The following is a 25,472-nucleotide window of genomic DNA, read 5'->3' on the forward strand; positions in this document are numbered from 1 at the left end:
TCGGCCGTGACATTCAAGTTCGTGCCGTTAGAACCACAACATTGGTTCGGTGGATAGCAACAGGTTCTCTGAAGAGAAAAGGGCAGAGGCAAATATTATCTCATCACATCACACGCATAGCCTTTAATGGTGCGTTCACACCGGACGAAATTTCGCTTCAAACTTTTGTTTTGACGTGGGAATTGATACAAAGTGGTCAAGCGTATCACTAGACGCGGCAGGCGCGAATTTGACATAATATTATGATCCCTTTTTGAATTTGACGCGCTATTCGCGTCCGGTGTGAACGCACAGTTAGGCATAGGCAGTTTATATGAAACGAAATGTTTATAAATGGAATGAATAAGGCCTGTTATTATTTTAATTTCCAGTTAGTTTCTTGATCTCGCGTTTCTGAAATGTTTTGCGGATGTGCTGTTAAGTGGACAAACTCACTTTTTGAGGACTTTTTGAAAACTGAAGATTAATAATCCCCTAAAATGGCCAAAGGTTTTGAAATGTTGACTATATTCCAGTGTTCTTATTACTGTATAGATTTCATACGCCATTGCTATGGAAATAAGCCTGTTGTTCAAATGAACCTGATTATGCCCTCGGGCGCTTGAGTAAATAAATAAATTAAATATGTGGCAGCCGTTGTGTGCAGTAAACTTTCTTTTAACAAGCCTGTTGTACTGATGTGATGACCAATGATAGTTTTAGAGCTAGTAAGCCTATTTAGAGGTGCAGATTAATTCAGGTAGGACTCTGTGTGTAGACATATTTTATTATGTGTATTATGAGGTGGTCCGCGAAAATTCTTGATTACAAATAGTGGTCCACACACACAAAAAGTTTGAAAACCCCTGCTCTAAACCATCAGGAATCAGCGGTGAGAAGTAAGGTACACTTGTGAATGTTTATTTTAGTACAACAACACTTTAGTACACCAAACCTACACTATAAAAGAATCGTGTAAAGCAGTAAACCAGATTATTCCTTGTGACATTAGAAAAAAAAAATGGATATGAGAAGTAACCAACAACTAAATTAACGTTATCTTACATAATTTCTAAACATTTTTATTTAGTTTTGTGAACCTTTTTATAAAACATGGCCATTTATTTTTATTTAAAGGGCTTATGCCTCATTTTGTTAATGTAAGCAACTAATTTAGACGCAAGAACTGGGTGCCGGTGCTGTGAGATGTACATGCTCGGCCAGATTCGGCTCAAAGTCGTGCGTCTTCGGATGCGGAGCCGTGCGCTAAAAGCCGCGCACTGCCCACCGCCACACGAAATGTGGCCTTGCGCACCCAACGCACGGGACCGCCCACACTGCAATGACGACATTTTGCCATGCGCACCCTTGTGCTCGTGCGTCCGCACATAAATAAGAGATGCTTTATTTTCAGTTTTATAGCTGATTGTCTTATTTTGTTTACATCTTTACACACTTCAGGGCAGGCTGTTGCAGCTAGCTCAGGGGAGAGACTGTATGACACTAGGTGGTACAGCCTGAGACATGCACAATACAAAAAATTGCCTTCTGCATTTTTGTTTTGCTTTTCCCTCCATTGTACCGAACTCGTACCGAACCGTGACGTCTGAACCGAGGTATGAACCGAACCGTGACTTCTGTGTACCGTTCCACCCCTATCTAACACTATAGACCGGTCTAGAATAGCTTTGTGAAACCGGCCCCAGGTGTGTCAGCTCTGTCTTCGCACGGCTGAGTTGAAGGTGGTGGTCCTTCATCCAGCAGTAAATGTCTGTCAGGCAGGCTGAGATGCGAGCGGCTACCGTCTAATCCTCAGGCTGGAATGAGAGGTAGAGTTGTGTGTCGTCAGCATGACATGTAGATGGAGAAGAGAAGTGGTCCCAGCACTGAGCCCTGAGGCACTCCAGACACCTCACCCCTCCACGACACCCTACAGGACCTGCTGAGAGGGAAGGCCTGAACCACTGGAGTGTGTTCCTGAGATGCTCTTCATCTTGAGGACTGACAGGAGGATCTGGTGGTTAGCGGTGTCAAACGCAGCAGATCCAGCGGGATGAGAACTGAGGATCTGGAAGCTGCTCTTGCCAGTCTCAGAGCCTCAGTAACTGAGAGCAGGGCCGTCCCAGTTGAGTGAAGCTTTTGAAGCCAGACTGGTTGATGTCCAGGAGATTATTTTGTAAGAAAAGTGTTTTAGCAATGAATGGAAGAAGGGTTTAGAGTGTGTTTCTTAAGCAGTGGGGTTATCAGAGCCTCTTAAATGCTGCGGGAAAGGTACCAGTGTGAAGAGAGGTGTTGATAATATGAGTGAGTGCAGATACAACTGAAGAAGAAATGGCCTGAAGGAGGTGAGTGGGGGTTTGGAGAAGAGAAGAGAAGAGAGGAGAGGAGAGGAGAGGAGAGGAGAGGAGAGGAGAGGAGAGGGGAGGGGAGGGGAGGGGAGGGGAGGGGAGGGGAGGGGAGGGGAGGGTTATGAAGAGTGGGTTATGAAGAGAGGGTTATGAAGAGAGGGTTATGAAGAGTGGGTTATGAAGAGTGGGTTATGAAGAGAGGGTTATGAAGAGAGGGTTATGAAGAGTGGGTTATGAAGAGAGGGTTATGAAGAGAGGGTTATGAAGAGTGGGTTATGAAGAGAGGGTTATGAAGAGAGGGTTATGAAGAGTGGGTTATGAAGAGAGGGTTATGAAGAGAGGGTTATGAAGAGAGGGTTATGAAGAGTGGGTTATGAAGAGTGGGTTATGAAGAGAGGGTTATGAAGAGAGGGTTATGAAGAGTGGGTTATGAAGAGAGGGTTATGAAGAGAGGGTTATGAAGAGTGGGTTATGAAGAGAGGGTTATGAAGAGAGGGTTATGAAGAGAGGGTTATGAAGAGTGGGTTATGAAGAGTGGGTTATGAAGAGTGGGTTATGAAGAGTGGGTTATGAAGAGAGGGTTATGAAGAGAGGGTTATGAAGAGAGGGTTATGAAGAGTGGGTTATGAAGAGTGGGTTATGAAGAGTGGGTTATGAAGAGTGGGTTATGAAGAGTGGGTTATGAAGAGAGGGTTATGAAGAGTGGGTTATGAAGAGTGGGTTATGAAGAGAGGGTTATGAAGAGAGGGTTATGAAGAGTGGGTTATGAAGAGTGGGTTATGAAGAGTGGGTTATGAAGAGTGGGTTATGAAGAGTGGGTTATGAAGAGTGGGTTATGAAGAGTGGGTTATGAAGAGAGGGTTATGAAGAGAGGGTTATGAAGAGTGGGTTATGAAGAGTGGGTTATGAAGAGTGGGTTATGAAGAGTGGGTTAGGGTTGCTGATTCTGTTGTGTTCTGACTGAGGTCAGTAGAGTTGTATGTCACAGCCCTGAGTCTACAGCGATGTTCACGGAGAACAGCGGACATAAGTTACGTTTATAGCAGTTCATATTTATTTTACATGGTGTATTTTAACGGTGTTGTTCAATAAAACCCGTAATGATTACTTTGATACTTTATTTGAACCAATTATTATTGCTTGTTATCAGATATTTGTATTTCACGTCATTTTAAAGGCTGTTGTTCACTTGGATCTATTTTTATTACCAGTTTTTTTTTTTTATCCGATTACTCGGTTAATCGATGGAATAATCGGTAGAATACTCGATTACTAAAATAATCGATAGCTGCAGCACTAGTGTGTGTGTGTGTGTGTGTGTGTGTGTGTGTGTGTGTGTGTGTGTGTGTGTGTCTCATCAACACTCGTATTATTTATTGTGTCCCTTTTATCGGTGGATCTGATATTATAAAAACCGATATCCAATGCCGTGATTGTAGAAATATCAGTAAAAGGGATTATGGGTAGAGTAAACTCACACTGTCCTGTAATAAAGTCATGTGTGATGAGTGTGTGTTTCTCCCTCACTGTGTCAAGATAATGAAAGCGATGAACTATCATGAAAGGGCTGCTTTAGCTAACGGCTCTTGTTAATGAGCTTAGCACAGATAATGAAGCGCTTCATGAGCTGAATAATGGGCTTTGTTCTGCTCACAGTTAGCAGGACGCTAGCTCCTCGTGCGCTGAAACTCTGTGTCTGATCTTCCTCTCAGTGGACTTCCGGTCGCCTCTGGAGGGAGGAGTCTGTGCTCAGGACAACACACTCAAGTCTCTAACGCTTCCTCCCAAAAAAACCCTCACCTTCCACGGTGACCTTCAGGAACCCCCCGCCAAACCTCAGCTCATCCACAAACAGCCCCCCGCCCTGCCGCCCAAACCCTTCTCCAGACTGACCAATCACAGCACAGGTGAGACACACACCTTCTCCAGACTGACTAATCACAGCACAGGTGAGACACACACCTCCTCCAGACTGACCAATCACAGCACAGGTGAGACTCCTCCAGACTGACCAATCACAGCACAGGTGAGACTCACACCTCCTCCAGACTGACCAATCACAGCACAGGTGAGACTCGCACCTTCTCCAGACTGACCAATCACAGCACAGGTGAGACACACAGCTCCTCCAGACTGACCAATCACAGCACAGGTGAGACTCTCACCTCATACAGACTGACCAATCACAGCACAGGTGAGACACACACTGACCAATCACAGCACAGGTGAGACACACACCTCCTCCAGACTGACCAATCACAGCACAGGTGAGACACACACCTTCTCCAGACTCACCAATCACAGCACAGGTGAGACTCACACCTCATCCAGACTGACCAATCACAGCACAGGTGAGACTCTCACCTTCTCCAGACTGACTAATCACAGCACAGGTGAGACACACACCTCCTCCAGACTGACCAATCACAGCACAGGTGAGACTCCTCCAGACTGACCAATCACAGCACAGGTGAGACACACAGCTCCTCCAGACTGACCAATCACAGCACAGGTGAGACACACACCTCCTCCAGACTGACCAATCACAGCACAGGTGAGACACACAGCTCCTCCAGACTGACCAATCACAGCACAGGTGAGACTCTCACCTCATACAGACTGACCAATCACAGCACAGGTGAGACACACACTGACCAATCACAGCACAGGTGAGACACACACCTCCTCCAGACTGACCAATCACAGCACAGGTGAGACACACACCTCCTCCAGACTGACCAATCACAGCACAGGTGAGACACACACCTCCTCCAGACTGACCAATCACAGCACAGGTGAGACTCGCACCTTCTCCAGACTGACTAATCACAGCACAGGTGAGACACACAGCTCCTCCAGACTGACCAATCACAGCACAGGTGAGACACACACCTCCTCCAGACTGACCAATCACAGCACAGGTGAGACACACACCTCCTCCAGACTGACCAATCACAGCACAGGTGAGACACACACCTCCTCCAGACTGACCAATCACAGCACAGGTGAGACACACACCTTCTCCAGACTGACCAATCACAGCACAGGTGAGACACACACCTCCTCCAGACTGACCAATCACAGCACAGGTGAGACACACACCTCCTCCAGACTGACCAATCACAGCACAGGTGAGACACACACCTCCTCCAGACTGACCAATCACAGCACAGGTGAGACACACACCTCCTCCAGACTGACCAATCACAGCACAGGTGAGACTCGCACCTTCTCCAGACTGACTAATCACAGCACAGGTGAGACACACAGCTCCTCCAGACTGACTAATCACAGCACAGGTGAGACACACACCTCCTCCAGACTGACCAATCACAGCACAGGTGAGACACACACCTCCTCCAGACTGACCAATCACAGCACAGGTGAGACTTGCACCTTCTCCAGACTGACCAATCACAGCACAGGTGAGACTCTCACCTCATACAGACTGACCAATCACAGCACAGGTGAGACACACACCTCCTCCAGACTGACCAATCACAGCACAGGTGAGACACACACCTTCTCCAGACTGACCAATCACAGCACAGGTGAGACTCTCACCTCATACAGACTGACCAATCACAGCACAGGTGAGACACACACTGACCAATCACAGCACAGGTGAGACTCACACCTCCTCCAGACTGACCAATCACAGCACAGGTGAGACACACACCTTCTCCAGACTGACCAATCACAGCACAGGTGAAACACACACCTCCTCCAGACTGACCAATCACAGCACAGGTGAGACACACACCTCCTCCAGACTGACCAATCACAGCACAGGTGAGACTCACACCTCCTCCAGACTGACCAATCACAGCACAGGTGAGACACACACCTTCTCCAGACTGACCAATCACAGCACAGGTGAGACTCACACCTCATCCAGACTGGATTTACATTAATGTATTAATAAAATGTGACTTATATGTGTAAAAAAAATTCTTTTATGTGTATATATTGTGTAGCGTATCTTTAATTATGCAGGAAATGTTTTCAAAATATCTTGGAAAAATTACTTAGAAATTTCTTAAAGGGACTGTGTGTAGGAATTTCTCCCATCTAGTGGTGAAATTATATTTTGCATTCAAACGAATAATGCTCTCCAGCGCCTCACTTTTCCAAATGCGCGTTGCATCTACGGTAGCCGTTATGTACCAAAAAGCTATGACAGGATGTCTTATAATAGCACTTCGAGTTTTCCTTCGGGTGAACTGGTTTGTTATTTAAAACAAACTGAAACTTGAAACAACGAAAAAAAGAATGTTACAGTATGAATTACTGACTGTGAAAAACATTAACTATGGTAATTAGTAGTAATGCCTTCTTTACTCGTTATATTTTTTGAAGTACGTGCATTGTTAGATATCATCATCATCCGTGCCTTCTCTAACGTTACTTTACTCAATAGCTGCTATTCGTCAAAGAGCCTGTTTAACTTTTACTATAAATGTTCTTCTGTCTATATAATAAAGTACACAACCAAGCAATGAAAAAAAGCTTGTAATTAAGACCGTAACATTGACTTACCTGTCGAGAAGAAAGCAGGCAACTTCAGGGTCTCTTTTGAAAGCTTTCTCCTGCATTAGCTATCCCGACATTAACCCTTGTTTTTGTAATCTCCGGTCACGTTTCCTTTTACGGTCTATTTTGGACTTTTTCGACGACGAGGACTCCTTATCCTGTGACTCAGCATATGTATGAATGAACGGTGTATAAATAACCGTGCAGTGCAGGGTTTTAAACTTGCCGCGGCAGTGACAAGCGCCTCTCTCTGCTCCTCCACTTCTGCTGGCTTCAGTCACGTGACGCGGGCTCTGAACGAAACGCGTTGTGGAAACGCGTTGGCCTAGTACTTTTTGTCCCTCTCTGCTATTATAGTTTGTCAAGATGGCGGAACTACATGGAAGCCTCCGTGGACTTACCCGTCCCATGTATATAAAGATAATAAATTCTTCGTTTACGAGGATTAGTCTGATCATTGGCAGAGGTATTTGTACATCATTGAGAGCATATTTATTAATAAAAATATTGATTTTAGATAATAAAATACCTAAAAAGTTACACACAGTCCCTTTAAATGACTTTTTAACTGATAGAATTAATCAGTCAAAATGCCCCTCACTGTGGGGTAACGGCTAACCAGTTAATCATGAGCATCCTGATGAGCGTTTACTGTATGTGATGAGCGTGATGCGTGTGAGTTGTGTGTGTGATTTGCATGTTTGGGTGAAGCTGATGTTGCTGTATCATGGGCTATGTACACCGGGCCACGTCATGTGTGTGTACAGATCAGATGTCTGATTCATCAAAACCACTCCATTTACACCTGCTCACACAAATGTGTTTCTCAAAACAGTTCCCGCGCTATACGCAGATTTAATGGAGTTCACGTCAGCGAAAGCAACAGATATGAGCTGGGTTTATTTATCTCTAGTTAATCTCGAGATCAAAGGCCGCAATAGGAGAGAGAGCGGCTACAGCCCTGGAAGATCATTAGCTCCTTTACTCTTAGTGAAGATGATGAAGCGTCTGCGACTCTCACTGTGATCTGCGATAGTTTGCACGTTGGCTTGATGAAGAGATGCTCGTCTGCGGTGATGTGTGTTGCAGTAGCGTCGTCATATCTGGCTATAGCACGACATATAGCCTATCACACGCTCTCACACGCTTATTCCAGCATTGATGGAGGAGTAACATTTACACATGTGGTTTCAACAGTCAGATCATTTCCACGTGTCCAGCTTCGTCTAGGCGGCCCAGACCTCCTCCTGATGGGGTTTGAGCGTTTCGGGGGGCATTGGCACCCGGTCTCCTCACGATCTGATGTGCGCATGAAGTGTCCAGGTGTAGACAGCCCCATTGAGTTTGACTCCTAGTGTGTGTCTGACCTGTGTGTGTTGTGTCCAGACCCGTGTCTGCAGGGAAAGCCGTCTCCTCCTCTTCCTCCTCAGAAGCTGCTGATGTACTCCTCCTCCTCCTCCTCGTCGTTCGGCCCGTACGGGCTCCCGCTGCAGTACGGCTCCGCTCACCCGTCCAGCCGCATCATCGACGAGCTGCAGAAGACGCTGGCGCTCGCCCTGCAGAGACTCGAGAGGTGTGTGTGTGCTCATACACAGATACACACTCCCATACGGCTGAGATCTGACATCTTCCCCTGCTGGGGCGAAACACAGCCGAGTAGGGATGTCACGGTACCAAAATTCCAGTAGTCGGTAGACTCGGTACCGATACCATTAAAATTGTACGGTTCTCGGTACCACAGCAAAATCTGTTGGAACTATTTTTCTATTTTATTTAACTATTTGAAAAAAATATTAAATTCAATTCAATGACTTAGCCTACTATTTATGACGGTAATCATAAGTAAATTATACATAAAAGCACTGAAGGCTACATGCTGTTTAAACGTAAATATTACTTAAAAAAATCAAGTGAAACATAAGCAACCTTCAAATGCACACATTATTATTATTAGTAGTAGTATTTTTAATACATGGAGACATAGCTACATCTACTGTACATTAGCCTAATATAATTATTTATGTCAATTTCTTCAAGTTATTTTGACGGGTTGCCATGAAGACCTTTGAGTTTCTGTGTCAGTGTGTGTATGATATGACGATAGTTTTTCTCAAATTAAACGGTAAAATGCTCATGAAGTGACTCTCAGAGTGGCTCTGGAGATGAATTTCATCATATCGTGAGGCAGCAGAGACTGAAAACAGCGCGAGCGTCACTCGTGCGTCTGTGTGTGTGTGAGGTAAATAAAACCGCGCGTCTGCAGAGACAAGCAGAACATGCAGGGTTAATATTTAAATAGTCTTTTTGCGGTTTAATATTCACAGAAACTATATATATTGTGGTATATAACGGCTACAGTCCTAGTAAAAAAAGTTAGTCTGGAGCCCCGCACTTAGATAAACACGGAGCGACTGAAAGCAGCTGCCTATTACTGGGTGCCGAATATACCCGGTACTCGGTACTACCGGTACTACAGAAATGCTGGTATCGTCACATTTAAAAAATTTCAGTACCGACTTGGTACCGAAGTACCGGTACTTTTGACAACACTACAGCCGAGTGTGTGTGTTAGTCAGGATTACTGCACTCTACTCTAGCAATGCACCATATATATATATATATATATATGACACCATATCGGTATCGGCCCACATATGTTCATTTGTAATGTTATCGGTATCGGCCTGATAAGAAATTTTGCCGATATATTAAAGCCGATAAGTAATGTGTTATTTCCTCCAGCTGAGACACTTCAGATGGGTTTGAATTGCTTGAAATATGACAGGAATCACTTCAAAAAAGGAAAATACAGTCAAGTCTGTCATATCGGCTGCATAAAGTTATCATGAGAACACTATAATTGTGTGTTTGGGGCATGGCTTTTATGGTGAGACTTTTGTTTTTGTAATCAGACTATCAAAAATTATATAAAAACTTGGATTTAGATTTATCTGCCAATATATCGGTTATCGGCTTTCAAATATATAGAGTTATCGGTATCGGCCAAAGTGTTTATATCAGTGCGTCCCTATCATGAATGCTTTGGAATACAGATTTAAAATTAAACTAACAAAGTTATAGGAGTTTAAGTTTATGGTAAAGCAAATGTATTGAACTAAACATTTTTTATTTTATGCAAAATATATATTTGAGTCTAAAATTGTGTCTAAAAATGTCTAAGTTGATATCACACACACGTAGGTTCCTGTGACTTTTGTAGGCGCTGTACCACGAACAGCCACCAGGCGACCCCCACATTCTCCTGTCACAAATCAAGACATGTCTGTCACAGAACTGTGATCTAACATGAAACCTGGAGTCTCAGAGCTTTCCATCGTCACGTTTCATCAAGACTAGAAAAAGTACCTTTTACCATGGTAATGCAACATCCAATGTCAAATCAGTTTCCACCACATGAATTTTGAATGATTCCTAATTTATGATGATTATTGATCACTAAAATATGCGATAGGGAATAAGTGTGTGGAGTGTCCTGCTGTTGGCACACTGACTGATAACAGATATTCAGCTGTTCGTCGGCTGTTACCAATCCAATCCCAGTCCTGCTCTGTAGAAGAGACGCATGCAGCATTTAGAGGCATTTACACTGGAATCACGGTTGCATAAATAGAGATTACTGTTTTTTTTTTTATCTAAAATTCTTTAATTCTAATTATAGAGTGATAAATGAGAAATTATGTTTTAAAAAAATGAAACTCAACTGATTTGTTCCAAACATGTATTCATTGAGGAATTAAGCGAGTCTGAAATCACACAGTCTCTGAGTATGATCAGCTGTGTGACCACAGTAGGAGAAGATCTATCCGGAGAGTAGAGGTCATCTCAGTTATTGTCCGCCTAATGTTTAATGAACACACACTCACATGTATGCTTGCATATAACGGCAGGTATCTTTCTCTTTACTTGCGCTCACTCATTTTCCAAAGTCATCTGAACTGTTGAATTCTCAGTAAAACTGAAAATGTTGAGAGAAAATCCCATAAGTTGACTTTATAAATTGCAGTTTATTCACTAAAACTGTTTTGTTTGAAGTCAAATAAAGCCAGAAAGTAGTAAAACAAAGGAATTGCTTAATTTGTTCATGCTGCAATGCACTCTGGGAGTCCGCATAGCACTTGTGGCTGGGAATAAGTCCAGTATACTCGAATGTTTTGATTACTGAGACTTGTTAGTTTTAAGTTAAGCCGCTTTCCATTGTTCTGTAACTGCAGATTAAGCAGCTTATGTTATTCCAACATAAACAATGACCACAGCGTATTTTATTTAGTTTTAATATCTTGTAATTGTCAGTGTAACTGTAATAAATGTTATTTTAAGGCCAGGCATTTCCTCACTCAGGGGCGGGTTCACCGTTTTGGAGCCCCAAGCAAAGCCAGGATCTCAGCCCCCCCTCACACACCCCAACATTACGTTACATTTGACTCTGAATTGCACAACAGTAATATTGCATATAATTAAGTGAGACATTTAAAAATGTATATTTATTAAACTGCATATCAGAAATTGTCTACACTTCTGTACTTGCTCCCTTAAAGGGGTCATGACATGGTTTTTGTTTTTGTTTTATGTTCCCTTAGGTGCAATTATAGTATTACTATAGTTTTTTGGACAAAAAAAGTTAAAATATTAGTGATCTATGACCTTTTCTCACCTTTTCGTACCGTGACGTAGCTTCTTGCCATGGATCCCCAATGAGCTGTAATTAGAGCTTGATTAAATAAATGCTTTGTTTATAATGGGGAGGACGTCTTAAGCTATGAAACTTGCAGGAAGTTTTAATGGTACAAAGATCTCTTATATACCTTAAGATCAAGGCAAATTTGGTTTCTCATGTCATGACCCCTTTAAGCTTTATAAACACTCTTGGTTTTGGATTCATCGAGAGTCTTAAGTTTGTCCATTGTCTTCAATATTCTAAACTCTAAAAGACACAGAGTCCCTTTAGCTAAGAGGAAATGACCCTGTTGGTTTTAGCTTGAGCAATGCTCTGATATTCCCATCCTGATTGTGTATGGTCTTCGTAAAGGCGTTTATAAAGATCATGTGTGATGACCCCGGTGATCAGTGCTGCCATGTCATAGTGATGGAGTAGCTGAAGAGCGCAGAGAATCAAGAGTTGTCGGGTTTAAAACACGCAAATTCATCCACTTTTCCCCAAAGACATGAAAGTAAGTGGCCGGTGACCTGGGAGAAGAATAAAAAGTAAAACTAACTATTTAGTTCCCTCTACAGTGCATATCTGACGCGAGTAACACACGGCGTGAAATTAGAAACCGCTTCCATGAACATCAGTGTGGATTTATTTTCCAGACTGAACATGGTTTTGTGCTAGCATCAGGCCTACGTGCGTTTAAGTGAAGCGTTGCTGGAATAAAGCCTGCACAGCTGTGATGTATGACGAGCACTAGCGTCTCTGGCTCAGCGCCGGTGTGGCTAGTGTCAGTTCACCCAATGACGAACGCCACCATTTACTCAACCTCATGTCCTTCCAAACCCATGTGACTGTCCTGCATCTCCGGGACACATGTGAAGAGAGCCTGTTTGAGTGAATCTGGGAGATCTCTGTCCCTCCAGTGAAGCTCTTGAAGCTTCCAAACGTTCACGGAGAATCATGAATCGAGCAGTTTAATCCAAGGAGAGACACGATTGCTTCAAACGATGAGCAGGTTTGATTTCGGCTCATGGATCAGTGAACAGTGTTTGCCGCTTTCTAAATTTGGTCACGGAAGCAATGTTTATATAAAGAGGTCAATAGCTCATCAACTGATCTGAGTATTGGTCAGCAGGGCCGACGCACACTGTCTGTCCTCACTGCTGTGTGTGTGTGTGTGTGTGTGTGTGTGTGTGTCCGCAGCTCTGCGCTTCACAGCACGGGTCAGTACGGCTCTCCTCTCCCCTCGGTGCTGGTCGACTGTGACGACGATAAAGAGAACATCCCCAGCGAGTCCGACTACGAGGACCTGCCCAGCATGTACAGGGATGAAGAGCAGGACGAGGAGGAGGAGGAGGACGACGACTCTCTCTTCACCAGTGAGTCCTGAAGCTCAAGCAGTGTGTGTGTGTGTGTGCCGGCTGTGACATGAGCTGTCGTAGCTGAGGTCATCGAGTCTGACTAGGGGGATTTACATCGTAGTTTATATGCATTTCAAGGGGCAGGGATTTACTTAGAGATGACATGCAAGTGAAGTACAGGAGTTAGCTGATCTCAGACCTGATCTCATCGGCATAACAGTGTCGTTCAGATGCATGGATGCTAATCAAGCCTGACAGTATCATTAGCATAGCTTAACTTGGGTTGCTTAACTTAATCTTCGGTGAATCTCATCATCTATGCCTCAAAATGTAAAACAGTGTGAAGAAGAAGAACTTGACAATCACAAAAAACATGACAAAAACATGTCAATCACAATCCAGACGACAAACCGCAGCACTTATACTGAACAGAATGATATTGTGCGCTGAACGCTGATGCAGTTATCGTGTGTGTGCGCGCGCGTGTGTGTGTGTGTGTGTAGGCACGTTGGCGCTGAAGATCTTGAGGAAGGACTCTCTGGCAGTGAAGCTCAGTAACAGGCCGTCTCAGAGAGAACTGCAGGAGAAGAACATCTTACCTGTGCAGACGGACGAGGAGCGCCTGCAGTCCAGACAGCTCATCGGCACCAAACTCACACGGTACACACACTCACACACACACACACACACACACACACACACACACACACACACTGTTGTGACGTCACAGGGTTTTTCCTGGGTCAAAACTGAACCCTACCCATGGCACCTGTCAACTCTTCACAAATGAATGCAAAGAGATAGTAATATTAAAGTCCCCCTGTAGTCCATCACAGGAAACCCTCTCTTAACCAACACGATACAGCTCTAGCAGTAACAGCTCCTCGCTGAGCCACGCCCCCTCGCCACAAGCTTCACCGTAACGCCACACCCTCGCCTCATTTAGTATGCGCGGTTCTATGAATATGCAAATGAGCCCCGCCTCCACTCACTCACTCAGCTCAGAGATCCACTGGTTGACGATCACACGTTGATCTGATTGGTTACAAGGTAGTTTGTGACGTCAGAAACACCAGCATTTCAAAGCGTGTTTTTGAGACTGTCTTTGGTTCACTGCAGTTTTAAGGAGGAAATACTCAGCAATGGTGTCGACTTATGAATTTACACATGGTTTGTCTTAAAGCAGATTAAAAACACCACATAGACACATAAACAACATTAACAGCTGGATTTTTAACTAATGGACTTTAACTAATCTCATTTATTCGTTTAATAAAAAGTAATCACTGTCAGGACAGATCATAAAACAGTGCTTAGAACTATTAAAACTCATGTATGATTACCATGTAAACAGTCGCTGAGTGACTGATATGAAAAGTTAGTAATAAAATGAACAACAAAGTAACATGTTCCATATGATAAGTGGCATTAATGAGTGTCATCACTGTCAATCTGATTCAATCTCACATTTAAATACGGCTGTGAATGCAGAAGATGTGTGGTTGTAATCAATGAAGCTGTGCAATGAAATATTAAATATTACCCTCTCCGTCATTGAAATAGGCCTCGTATTGAAACTTCCTTTCCTTTTAAACTCTTGTATATATATCTTTTTGTATATTACGCATTTGAGTTTCAAACGCATGTGCTTGTCGGAGCTGAATGTGTGTGTGTTCAATCAGAGCTGAATGTGTGTGTGTGTTCAACAGGAGACTGAGCCAGAGACCCACGGCTGAAGAGCTGGAGCAGAGGAACATCCTCAAACGTGAGTCACGTTCACTAGATCACGGAGAGATCCTGACGCCGTGTGCTAACCAGACGCGCTGAGACCAGATTCCAGCGACAACAGTGTGTCTGTCCACTCCAGACACGACAAAATCAATCACACATCACAGCTAATCAGAAGAGTGTGTGGGCGGAGTCTCTCTGCGCAACCAAATCAATCATAAATCACAGCCAATCAGAAGAGTGTGTGGGCGGAGTCTCTCTGCAAGAGCACTGCACTCACAACCAAATCAATCATAAATCACAGCCAATCAGAAGAGTGTGTGGGCGGAGTCTCTCTGCAAGAGCACTGCACTCACAACCAAATCAATCATAAATCTCAGCCAATCAGAAGAGCATGTGGGCGGAGTCTCTCTGCAAACACACTGCACTCACAATCAAATCAATCACAAATCACAGCCAATCAGAAGAGTGTGTGGGCGGAGTCTCTCTGCGCAACCAAATCAATCATAAATCACAGCCAATCAGAAGAGTGTGTGGGCGGAGTCTCTCTGCAAGAGCACTGCACTCACAACCAAATCAATCATAAATCTCAGCCAATCAGAAGAGCATGTGGGCGGAGTCTCTCTGCAAACACACTGCACTCACAATCAAATCAATCACAAATCACAGCCAATCAGAAGAGTGTGTGGGTGGAGTCTCTCTGCACTCGCAACCAAATCAATCACACATCTCAGCCAATCAGAGGAGCGTGTGGGTGGAGTCTCTCTGCAAGAGCACTGCACTCACAACCAATTCAATCATAAATCTCAGCCAATCAGAAGAGTGTGTGGAACAGAAGTGTTGTTGCGTCTGATCAGGACACGGTGTTCCAGTGTGTTTTCCTCTGTTTATCCTCTGACCGGTTTCTGTCCCACAGCTCGTAATGAGCAGGAGCAGATGGAGGAGAAGAGAGAGATCCGACGCCGACTCTCACGCAAGGTATGATGGGTGCCCGAGTGAGTGAGTGTGTGTGTGTGTGTGTGTGTGTGTGTGTCTCTCTCACTCAGTGTGTGGATGTGTTTCAGCTGAGTCAGAGGCCCACAGTGGAGGAGTTACGGCGAGCCAAGATCCTCATCCGCTTCAATGATTACGTGGAGGTGTCGGACGCTCAGGACTACGACCGGCGCACAGACAAGCCCTGGACGAGGCTCACCGCGGCCGACAAGGCGAGTTCCCCCGCGCCGTGAACAGAGGAGCGCTGTAGTGGTGGAAATTTTGATTCTTTCCAGAGACTTGTTCATTTTCAGTTCGTTCACCAAAATGATTCATTCAGATTCGTTCACTGATTCGTTCAGTGACAATTTCTTCCTATTACATAAATACTGCAGCAGGTGGCGAAAAACAGTGTATTTTATGCTATGTTTTAACGAACGTATTTACTTGTTACAAAAAAAACTGATTTGGCTTTGTTAAAATTTGTGCCTTATTTACTAAATTAATAAAATAAGTCTAAATAAGAGGTTCAGATGACCAAACCAAGGTTTTCTTGCATAATTAACATTTGAATTGTTTGGTCAGATTATATTAAACGTTGAGTTATGTTCTATGTTAAATATGATAAACAGTTATATGCACACGTATAACTGCGCTTTGAATGAGATTGAATCACATGCTAAATGACCGATCTACCCAGTACTCTCATTCAGGAACGAGATCTCTCTCTAGTTCAGACTGGAAACAGAGCGATCTCGGTCAGTGACGGGCGTATTCGTTCAGTAGATCCAACCAATTACATGCCCCTTCACAGCCCGAACGGAAATGCTATTTGCTGACGTTACGCAAACGAGCCCTATTTACTTTATTTTCATATTTTTTGGTTTGGTTTAGTTTTTAGAGAAGTGCATATGACATGAATAAAACGTAATGAATTCTTTTTTGATGATACAAAATGAACACAAGTAGTAAAGTAAATTGTTCAAAGTGCAAAATACCACAAAACGAAGTCGTCTAAAACACACAAACAAAATATAAGAAAAGCAGGTAAAGAGAAGTGTAAATTTAAATCAAGTAAACAGTCAAGTGCCCCCCCGCCCCCTTAGCTCAAACCAAGTACAAAATGATAATGTTAATTTGTCTGTGTTATATTTAACCATCAGCTTGCGTTATTAAACTGTTTTCATTACAATGGTAAAGTGTAAATGTCCTTCTTTGATGGAAATATGCTGACTACACAAACCCAGCTCTATCGGTTCGCCATCATTATCGTTCAAACAACTGGTTCTTTTCGTTCACGGACGACATACCAGTTCGTTCATGAGAAGATCTCTCTCTCTCGTTCAGACTCAAAAGCAACTCAGTCACAGTCAGTGAAGGGCGTATTCGTTCACTACATCCAACAAATCACATGCTCCGTCACATCTCATACTCGAAGGCTATTGGCTTGAGGTTTAGTCATTCTTGACAGGTTGAGAACGCAGAGCTACCCGGTTCACTGAGCTGCGCGTGCGCTGCTAATAGCGCCGTGTGAACGAGAAATATGAGTCAATGGATTACGTGAACGAGAACGATTCGTTCACCTAAAAGATTCGTTCAAAAAGAACGATTCGTTCACAAACGTAACATCAGTGGAGCGCTGACGGCTGAGAACGGGCCAGGATCATGTGGTGGTCGTAGCGAGTTCATATTGACCCGTGATGTTGACAGGTGTGATGAGTTAATACGGTGTTTGGTGTTTAAAGCCCCAGCGGCGCCTTCAGGCAGTGAGGGGATGGGGGATGGGGGGATGGGGGGATGGGGGATGGGGGGATGGGGGATGGGGGGATGAGGGGATGGGGGGATGGGTAGGGCTAAGGCTGAGGGTAGGGTTAGCCATTGGGGGCTTAAAACACCATCGAGCAATTAATACCGTCGCCTCACCATTTTAAAGAGGGCCTTTCTGGCTTTGGCTGCTGCACACTCTCCAGTTATCTTGGACTGATGCACTTTGTGGCCGGTTTGGTGCCTAATTGAAATTTCAGCATTACAATCTTGAGACACTGGCTGTCTACATGCACACCGTTTGTTTCAGTCGGACTGAATTCACTCCGATTGATGAATCCGAGCGTAGTGTTTGCATGAGTGCTAAACGTGTGATCGGGTTGCTGTGCGTCCCACTGACTCTGCATAATAACCATTCTGCTACACCGGCTCTTGATTCGTTTCAAACTGCAGACTTAATATCCGTCTCTGGGCTTAATCTGGAGACGATGAGCGAATGAACCGTTGCTTATATTGATCACAGTACTAATGGCCAAACCCAGTCGTGTGTGGATGAGCATCTGACGCCAGCACTGGTGGGCCGATGTCCTGCTCCACTTCACACACACGCAGGGAAAGGAGGATTATAGGAGGACGAGACACTCTTTAATAGACACGTTATTCATCAGCAAGAACTGCTGGTTCCGCGCGCCACACGTCGTGTACTTCTGCATCACTGCACAGTCCTTTAGCTTCGCTTTTCAGTCCGATCAAGTGTTCATGTACACTTTGAGTTTGTAATGGGTTATGTTGTAGCCCTACTTGTTTTTAATGTTTTTCTGAAATATCTGTATCGACTGCATGATCATATCACCGCCATGCGAGCATTAATGAGGAACCCTGGCGTAGGTTTATAAATGATTTACGCTACACATCTGGTGAAATGGCGCACGTTGTGTTCCCAGATCAACGTTATAAGCCACACAAACTCTCAGCGTACGCAGAGAATGAGCTTGAGACGCATGTAAAGATAACAGATCATGTGGAGCAGCGTTTACTGAGAACGGAGACGCACGTGAACTACACGCATATGCAAATAAAGCGCATATATTCATATCCCATATTCCACACACTGACTCAGTGAGCTCTGTGCTGTGCTGTGGTCTAAAGCGCTCTGATGATGCGGTTCAGGTTCTCCTCTCGACTGCAGTCCAGGGTTTTTGCAATCGAGTTATTGAATTGAATAAGGAATAAATATTATTACTAATAAATCGTGGCTGTCATGATTCTGATTAAATTCGTTTTAGATTCAGTGCAACCGAATGCAGTTCAGAAAAACACACTAGCAGAAGCTAATCCTGTGGAGCTCACGAACCGACCCGGATTATCAAATAAACGTCCTTTCGGGTTCAGACGGAGAAACTTTAATCACAGCTCCGGTGTTTCAGGAGAGACTTTCGGTGCATCTCTAGTTTTCATGCGAGAGCAACCAGAGAAAACACAGCATTGAGCAGAGATAAACACTCCTGTTCCAGCTTTATGACTATGAAGCGGAGCGAGGTTATTCACGGCCCAGATGATGTCACTTCATGAGTCTGCTTATTCGTGACAGAATGACGATCATCTGGCATCAAGGCGCCACTGAAACGAGGAATAATACGGAAGTCAATCAGACTGACAGGGTAATAGTGAGCACATGACAAACAAGAGTTGGGGTCACACCTGTTCACATCTGAACCCTGAGCTTGTGTTACGCAACGACACCCTGTTATATAAGGCATCCTCCCAGCATGCACCACTACAGGGATTCAACATGCGCTCGAACACTGAACCTGTGCTAGCAGCACCTGCTGGATGTGACTTTAAATGAAGTGTGTGTGTGTTTGTGTGTGTGTTTGCTGCAGGCCGCCATCAGGAAAGAGCTGAATGATTTCAAGAGCAATGAGATGGAGGTGCACGAGTCCAGCCGGCATCTGACCAGGTGAACACACACACACACACTCACACACACACACACACACACACACACACACACACACACAAACACACACACACTCACACACACACACTCTCTCTCTCTCTCTCTCTCTCTCTCTCTCTCTCTCTCTCTCTCTCCAGGGTGTCCGCGGATCCTTAAAAAGTCTTAAAAAGTCTTAAATTAGATTTTTAAAATTTAAGGCCTTTAAAAGTCTTAAAAAGTCTTATTTTTACTTATGAAAGGTCTTAAATTTTAGATGGCAATTTGACTTAAACATATCTAAATGTTTTCTAAATTAGAACCATCTAATTAGCGTACTTTTTTTATTTATTATTCTTTCTTTGTGGTTCACGTGACATTTCGCGTCATTCGCGGCAGCGTTACGTCCATCTCCTGCAGACCTGCACGCGCGAAACAGGAGGAGAGAATGAGAAGTGAGTTGGTAAACGTCAGTTCAGTTCTAAGTTCAGTCTTTATGTTCGTAGTGGTGTGCAATGTGTATTGTCTATTATTATGATATTGTAATCATTGTTTTAACGATGTACTGCGAGCTGACATCGCTTTGGTCTCGTACTCACTGCGTGATGAGTGCAGTTATAACGTTAGGTAGGCTATGTTCCCATGAGTTTTTGTCTCATATCATATTATGTTGTTATCATAGACCTACAATATCACATCAGCAAGACTTCCGTGTTCCCGTGCACAATTGCAAATGTGATTATTTATTTATATAACAGTAATTAACAATAAATTAACATTGTGATTTAAATTTTATAAACAGTAGCCTATTGTCAATATTGTTTGTTTCCCCTTTATTTCGCTGACGAGAATTTCAAATTGAAGCCATAGCAGAGCCTCAATGCAACAGACAGCGATGAGTTTTTGACTGGAATCCGCGTTTTGAACGAATCAATTTAATGATTCAATGAACAGTCACTTGCTTCCCGAATGAATCAGCCGTTTGAACGAATTGGTTGAATGAATGACTCCCTCAACTCACTTATTAAAACAGTGACTTGCCGCCACCTACTGGCAGCTTTAGTTTCACATTTAGAGTACTTTTTAATTAGAATGTTAAAATTAGAAATCACAGTTCATATTTAACAATCTCATAGCTTTATTTATGCAATTGTAAATGCAGTGTAAATATATTAATGCCAGATCTGATGCCGCCACTGTGTCACCTCTGCACTGCAAAGATGGATTTTGATTTAATGATTTAATTTGACTGGTAACAGTGGTATTGTGTAATTATTCTAATATAATTTAATTTAAATGTTAGAATTTGACATAAAAGGTGATGCATACATCTACAAATGTCAATATAGAGATGAAAATGCCACTGGAAATCAATTTAAGATGGCAAATATTACCCCTTAATAAAAAATGTTAATTTTTGTTACTATTATCTAATTATTACCCTCAAAACTTTGAAAATATCGATCGAGACATATTTTGTCAATATTGCACACCCCTAATGCATGGTATTAATTTTGATTTCTTCGGGTCTTAAAAAGGTCTTAAAAAGTCTTAAATTTGACTTTAAAAAATGTGCAGAAACCCTGCTCTCTCTCTCTCTCTCTCTCTCTCTCTCTCTCTCTCTCTCTCTCTGAGTTTTATAATGTCATCATAGCCACTCAACATCACTGTATAACTATGGCTGGGCAATAAACAATAACCATAATTATCGCAATATAATTTTTCTCTATATAACAATAACAAGAGTTTGATATAATGTTTACTGGCGGCTCTGCCTCGGTCACATGACCTCTGAACAGCGCTTGAGCGCAGTGAACAACACGTGTGTGTCAGAGAGTTAAGCAGACAGGAGGAACAGTCCGCAGGCCTCCCGTTCACCACGGCTTCACTGTAGTGACACTGACGGCACCATGGTATTGTGGCAGACATACGGGATATTCATATCGAATTTATTATGCAGGGTTTCCGCGGATCCTTAAAGTATTTTATATAACAGTTAAATGAACAATAAATGAACATTGTGTTGAATTACATTTTATAAACAATGTTGTTTGTTGTCCCTCTATTTCGCCGATGAAGCCGTAGCAGAGTCTCAGTGCAACAGACGGCGACGATTTGACTGAAATCCACGTTTTGAACGAATCAATTTAATGATTCAATGAATCACTTTCTTCTTTCCTGAATGAATCAACCGTTTGAACGAATCGGTTGAATGAATGACTCCCTCGACTCACTTAGTGAGACCTACTGGCGGTTTTAGTTTCACCTTTAAAGTACCCTTTAATTAGAACGTTAAAATTAGAAATCAGTTCATATTTAAATATTGAATTAAAAAATAATAATAATAATTGTAAATGCAGTGTAAATATATTAATGCCAGATCTGAGGCCGCTTCTGTGTCTCCTCTGCACTACAAAGATTTTGATTTATGATTTAATTTGACTGGTAACAGTGGTATTATTGTGTTATAATATCTCGCAACTCTGACTTAATATCTCGCAATTCTGACTTTATATCACGCAATTCTGACTTTATATCACGCAATTCTGACTTTATATCTCGCAATTCTGACTTTATATCTCGCAATTCTGACTTTATATCTCGCAATTCTGACTTAATATCTCGGAATTCTGACGTTATATCTCGCAACTCTGACTTTATTTCTCTGAATTCTGACTTTATATCACGCAATTCTGACTTTATATCTCGCAATTCTGACTTTATATCACGCAACTCTGACTTTATATCTCGCAATTCTGACTTTATATCTCGCAATTCTGACTTTATATCTCGCAATTCTGACTTTATATCACGCAATTCTGACTTTATATCTCGCAATTCTGACTTAATATCTCGGAATTCTGACTTAATATCTCGCAATTCTGACTTTATATCTCGCAATTCTGACTTAATATCTCGGAATTCTGACGTTATATCTCGCAACTCTGACTATATCTCTGAATTCTGACTTTATATCACGCAATTCTGACTTTATATCTCGCAATTCTGACTATCTCGCAATTCTGACTTAATATCTAGCAATTCAGACTTTATATCTCGCAATTCTGACTTAATATCACGCAATTCTGACTTTATATCTCGCAATTCTGACTTAATATCACGCAATTCTGACTTAATATCTCGCAATTCTGACTTTATATCTCGCAATTCTGACTTAATATCTCGCAATTCTGACTTTATATCTCGCAATTCTGACTTAATATCTCGCAATTCTGACTTTATATCTCGCAATTCTGACTTAATATCTCGCAATTCTGACTTTATATCTCGCAATTCTGACTTTATATCTCGGAATTCTGACTTTATATCTCGCAATTCTGACTTTATATCTCGCAATTCTGACTTTATATCTCGCAATTCTGACTTTATATCTCGCAACTGACTTTATATCTCGCAACTGACTTTATATCTCGCAATTCTGACTTTATATCACGCAATTCTGACTTTATATCTCGCAACTGACTTTATATCTCGCAATTCTGACTTTATATCTCGCAATTCTGACTTAATATCTCGCAATTCTGACTTAATATCTCGGAATTCTGACGTTATATCTCGCAACTCTGACGTTATATCTCTGAATTCTGACTTTATATCACGCAATTCTGACTTTATATCTCGCAATTCTGACTTTATATCACGCAACTCTGACTTTATATCACGCAATTCTGACTTTATATCTCGCAACTCTGACTTTATCTCTGAATTCTGACTTTATATCACGCAACTCTGACTTTATATCACGCAATTCTGACTTTATATCTCACAATTCTGACTTAATATCATGCAATTCTGACATTATATCTCACAACTCTGAGATAAAAAGTCGCAATTACCTTTTTTATTGTTTATTCTGTGGTGGAAATGAGCTTCCATAAATATATGCATTGTTGTGAAATGCTCAAATCAACATCAGTTTGAATGAGAGCCGTCAGTTAGCTTTTCTCCGCTAAGTTCATTAAATGCGTAACATTTGGTATCAGTAGTTTAGTGTGAGGATCAACCTCTCGACACAGCGCCAGTTCCTGAGGGATTCGTGGCGTTAACGCGGTTAAACAGAAAACACTACTGGCAGAAATTAACTTGTTCTCTTTGACAACTCTCTGTGAATTCTATATTCCTGATCTGAACTGAATGACCAGTCATTGAACACAGTGAGTTTGAGCGGGTGAAGGTGTGTGTGACGCTGATGTGTGTGTGTGTGTGTGTGTGTGTGTGTGCAGGTTCCACCGGCCGTAGAGACGAGCGATGATGATGAAGCTCGTGTGACTCTCACCTTCACGGATTCTCAGATCTGGGAAACGCTCCGAGACGCACGTCACCATCCACAGGGAAAACATTCAGGAACATTCCTCCCTCTGACTGAAGCTTGCCGTGTGTCCAGTTATCTTAGACCGTTTTACACCGTCTGCATTCCTTCTGTTCTCACTCTGATGAAGTCGTCATGATGTCTGTCAGCACAATGACTTGATTGTGAATTTATTTTTGTGTTTTTTTATTCATTTTGATTTTTGTATTTATTTATTTGCATTTTAACATCCTTTTAACTGTTTATTGTATAATCAAACACTAGAACATGTGTTTCCAGGCTTCAAGCGCAGTGACTCATCCGTTCACCTTTAATAAAGGAAAACTTTAGGAAAGCAGTTTCATAGTGACCGACGGCCGGTTCGTGTGTGTGACAGTCACACAGTGTGTGTGTGTGTGTGTGTGTGTGTGTTTAATGCTGATGGACGGCCGGTTCAGGTGTGTGTGTGACAGAGAGAGAGTGAGTGTGGTTGTGTGTGACAGTCACAGTGTGTGTGTGTGTGTGTGTGTGTGTGTGTTTAATGCTGATGGACAGCCGGTTCAGGTGTGTGTGAGAAAGAGAGTGAGTGTGGTTGTGTGTGACAGTCACAGTGTGTGTGTTTAATGCTGATGGACGGCCGGTTCAGGTGTGTGTGTGAGAGAGAGAGTGAGTGTGGTTGTGTGTGACAGTCACAGTGTGTGTGTGTGTTTAATGCTGATGGACAGCCGGTTCAGGTGTGTGTGAGAAAGAGAGTGAGTGTGGTTATGTGTGACAGTCACAGTGTGTGTGTTTAATGCTGATGGACGGCCGGTTCAGGTGTGTGTGTGTGAGAGAGAGAGAGAGTGTGGTTGTGTGTGACAGTCACAGTGTGTATGTTTAATGCTGATGGACGGCCGGTTCAGGTGTGTGTGTGTGTGTGAGAGAGAGAGAGAAAGAGTGAGCGTGGTTGTGTGTGTGACGGACGGCCGGTTCAGGTGTGTGAGAGAGAGAGAGAGAGAAAGAGTGAGCGTGGTTGTGTGTGTGACGGACGGCCGGTTCAGGTGTGTGTGAGAGAGAGAGAGAGAGAGAAAGAGTGAGCGTGGTTGTGTGTGTGACGGACGGCCGGTTCAGGTGTGTGTGAGAGAGAGAGAGAGAGAGAGAGAGAGAGAGAGCGTGGTTGTGTGTGTGTGACGGACGGCCGGTTGAGATGTGTGTGTCACACACTGCAGAAACAGCTGCTCTTCCTTCAGTATTTGTTGTTTTCCAGTGCAGTCCTACAGTAAGACCAATGGCCTCGACATGCTAAATGACTTCAGACAGCAAGTCTTGTTTTCTAAAATAAAGAAAGTGTTTTTGCTGCTAATAAGAAAGCGATGTCTGTCCGTAAGGTTGGAATAATCCTCGTTTTCCCGTTGGCAGATATTTGTGCTTAAACTTCACTTAAGTTTGATCTTTCTTTCAGAAAACAAGACTTCCCCCTCGAGAGAGTGTAATAGTGATATGATTGCTCTGAGATCCTGCATGCGCGTTCACAGCCGCGGTGCTCCTGATGTGTGTGTGTGAGCCCTGAGCTGGGCAAGCTGAAGTCCTGAAGGGACTGAATGTCTCTGGGAAGTCGAATCCAGCTGGACCTCGTCTGCAGCGAGTTGGAGGAATCCTACAGGAAGCGCACAGAGTTTGATGAACACACACCCGTCACCGGACTGAGCCCACGTGGAAAGAGTGGACTTTTTTTAAGGAAGCGAATCATCTTTTTAACAGTGGTGTGATTTTGAAGACTTTGTAGAAATTGCATGACTTTATACGAGGGTGTGACGCCCGTCCTGACCAGCGTCATGTGACCAGCTGTCCGCGGGAGCCATGATTCAGCAATAAAACTGACCTTATTTAC

General features: G+C 43.1%; 1 protein-coding gene across 5 annotated transcripts in view; it reads left to right on the forward strand.

The window, feature by feature from the left end:
• LOC307160909 (phosphatase and actin regulator 1) overlaps positions 1 to 25,472 on the forward strand; it is a 72,530-nt gene extending 47,058 nt beyond the window's left edge. For 4 of the 5 annotated variants that reach the window (XM_079875248.1, XM_079875249.1, XM_079875245.1 and 1 more), the window contains exons 5-14: positions 4,040 to 4,234; positions 8,247 to 8,433; positions 12,736 to 12,911; positions 13,397 to 13,553; positions 14,603 to 14,658; positions 15,538 to 15,599; positions 15,686 to 15,826; positions 19,241 to 19,317; positions 23,538 to 24,576; positions 24,789 to 25,472. In XM_079875248.1, coding sequence (XP_079731374.1) covers positions 4,040 to 4,234; positions 8,247 to 8,433; positions 12,736 to 12,911; positions 13,397 to 13,553; positions 14,603 to 14,658; positions 15,538 to 15,599; positions 15,686 to 15,826; positions 19,241 to 19,317; positions 23,538 to 23,553 — 1,067 coding nt within the window. In that variant the 3' untranslated portion in view covers positions 23,554 to 24,576; positions 24,789 to 25,472. Of the gene's footprint in view, positions 1 to 4,039; positions 4,235 to 8,246; positions 8,434 to 12,735; positions 12,912 to 13,396; positions 13,554 to 14,602; positions 14,659 to 15,537; positions 15,600 to 15,685; positions 15,827 to 19,240; positions 19,318 to 23,537; positions 24,577 to 24,609; positions 24,630 to 24,788 lie in introns of those variants that run through there. The other variant, XM_079875246.1, reaches the window with a different exon arrangement.

Source organism: Squalius cephalus (assembly GCF_949319135.1).
Source record: "Squalius cephalus genome assembly, chromosome: 7".
Taxonomy (NCBI): domain Eukaryota; kingdom Metazoa; phylum Chordata; class Actinopteri; order Cypriniformes; family Leuciscidae; genus Squalius; species Squalius cephalus.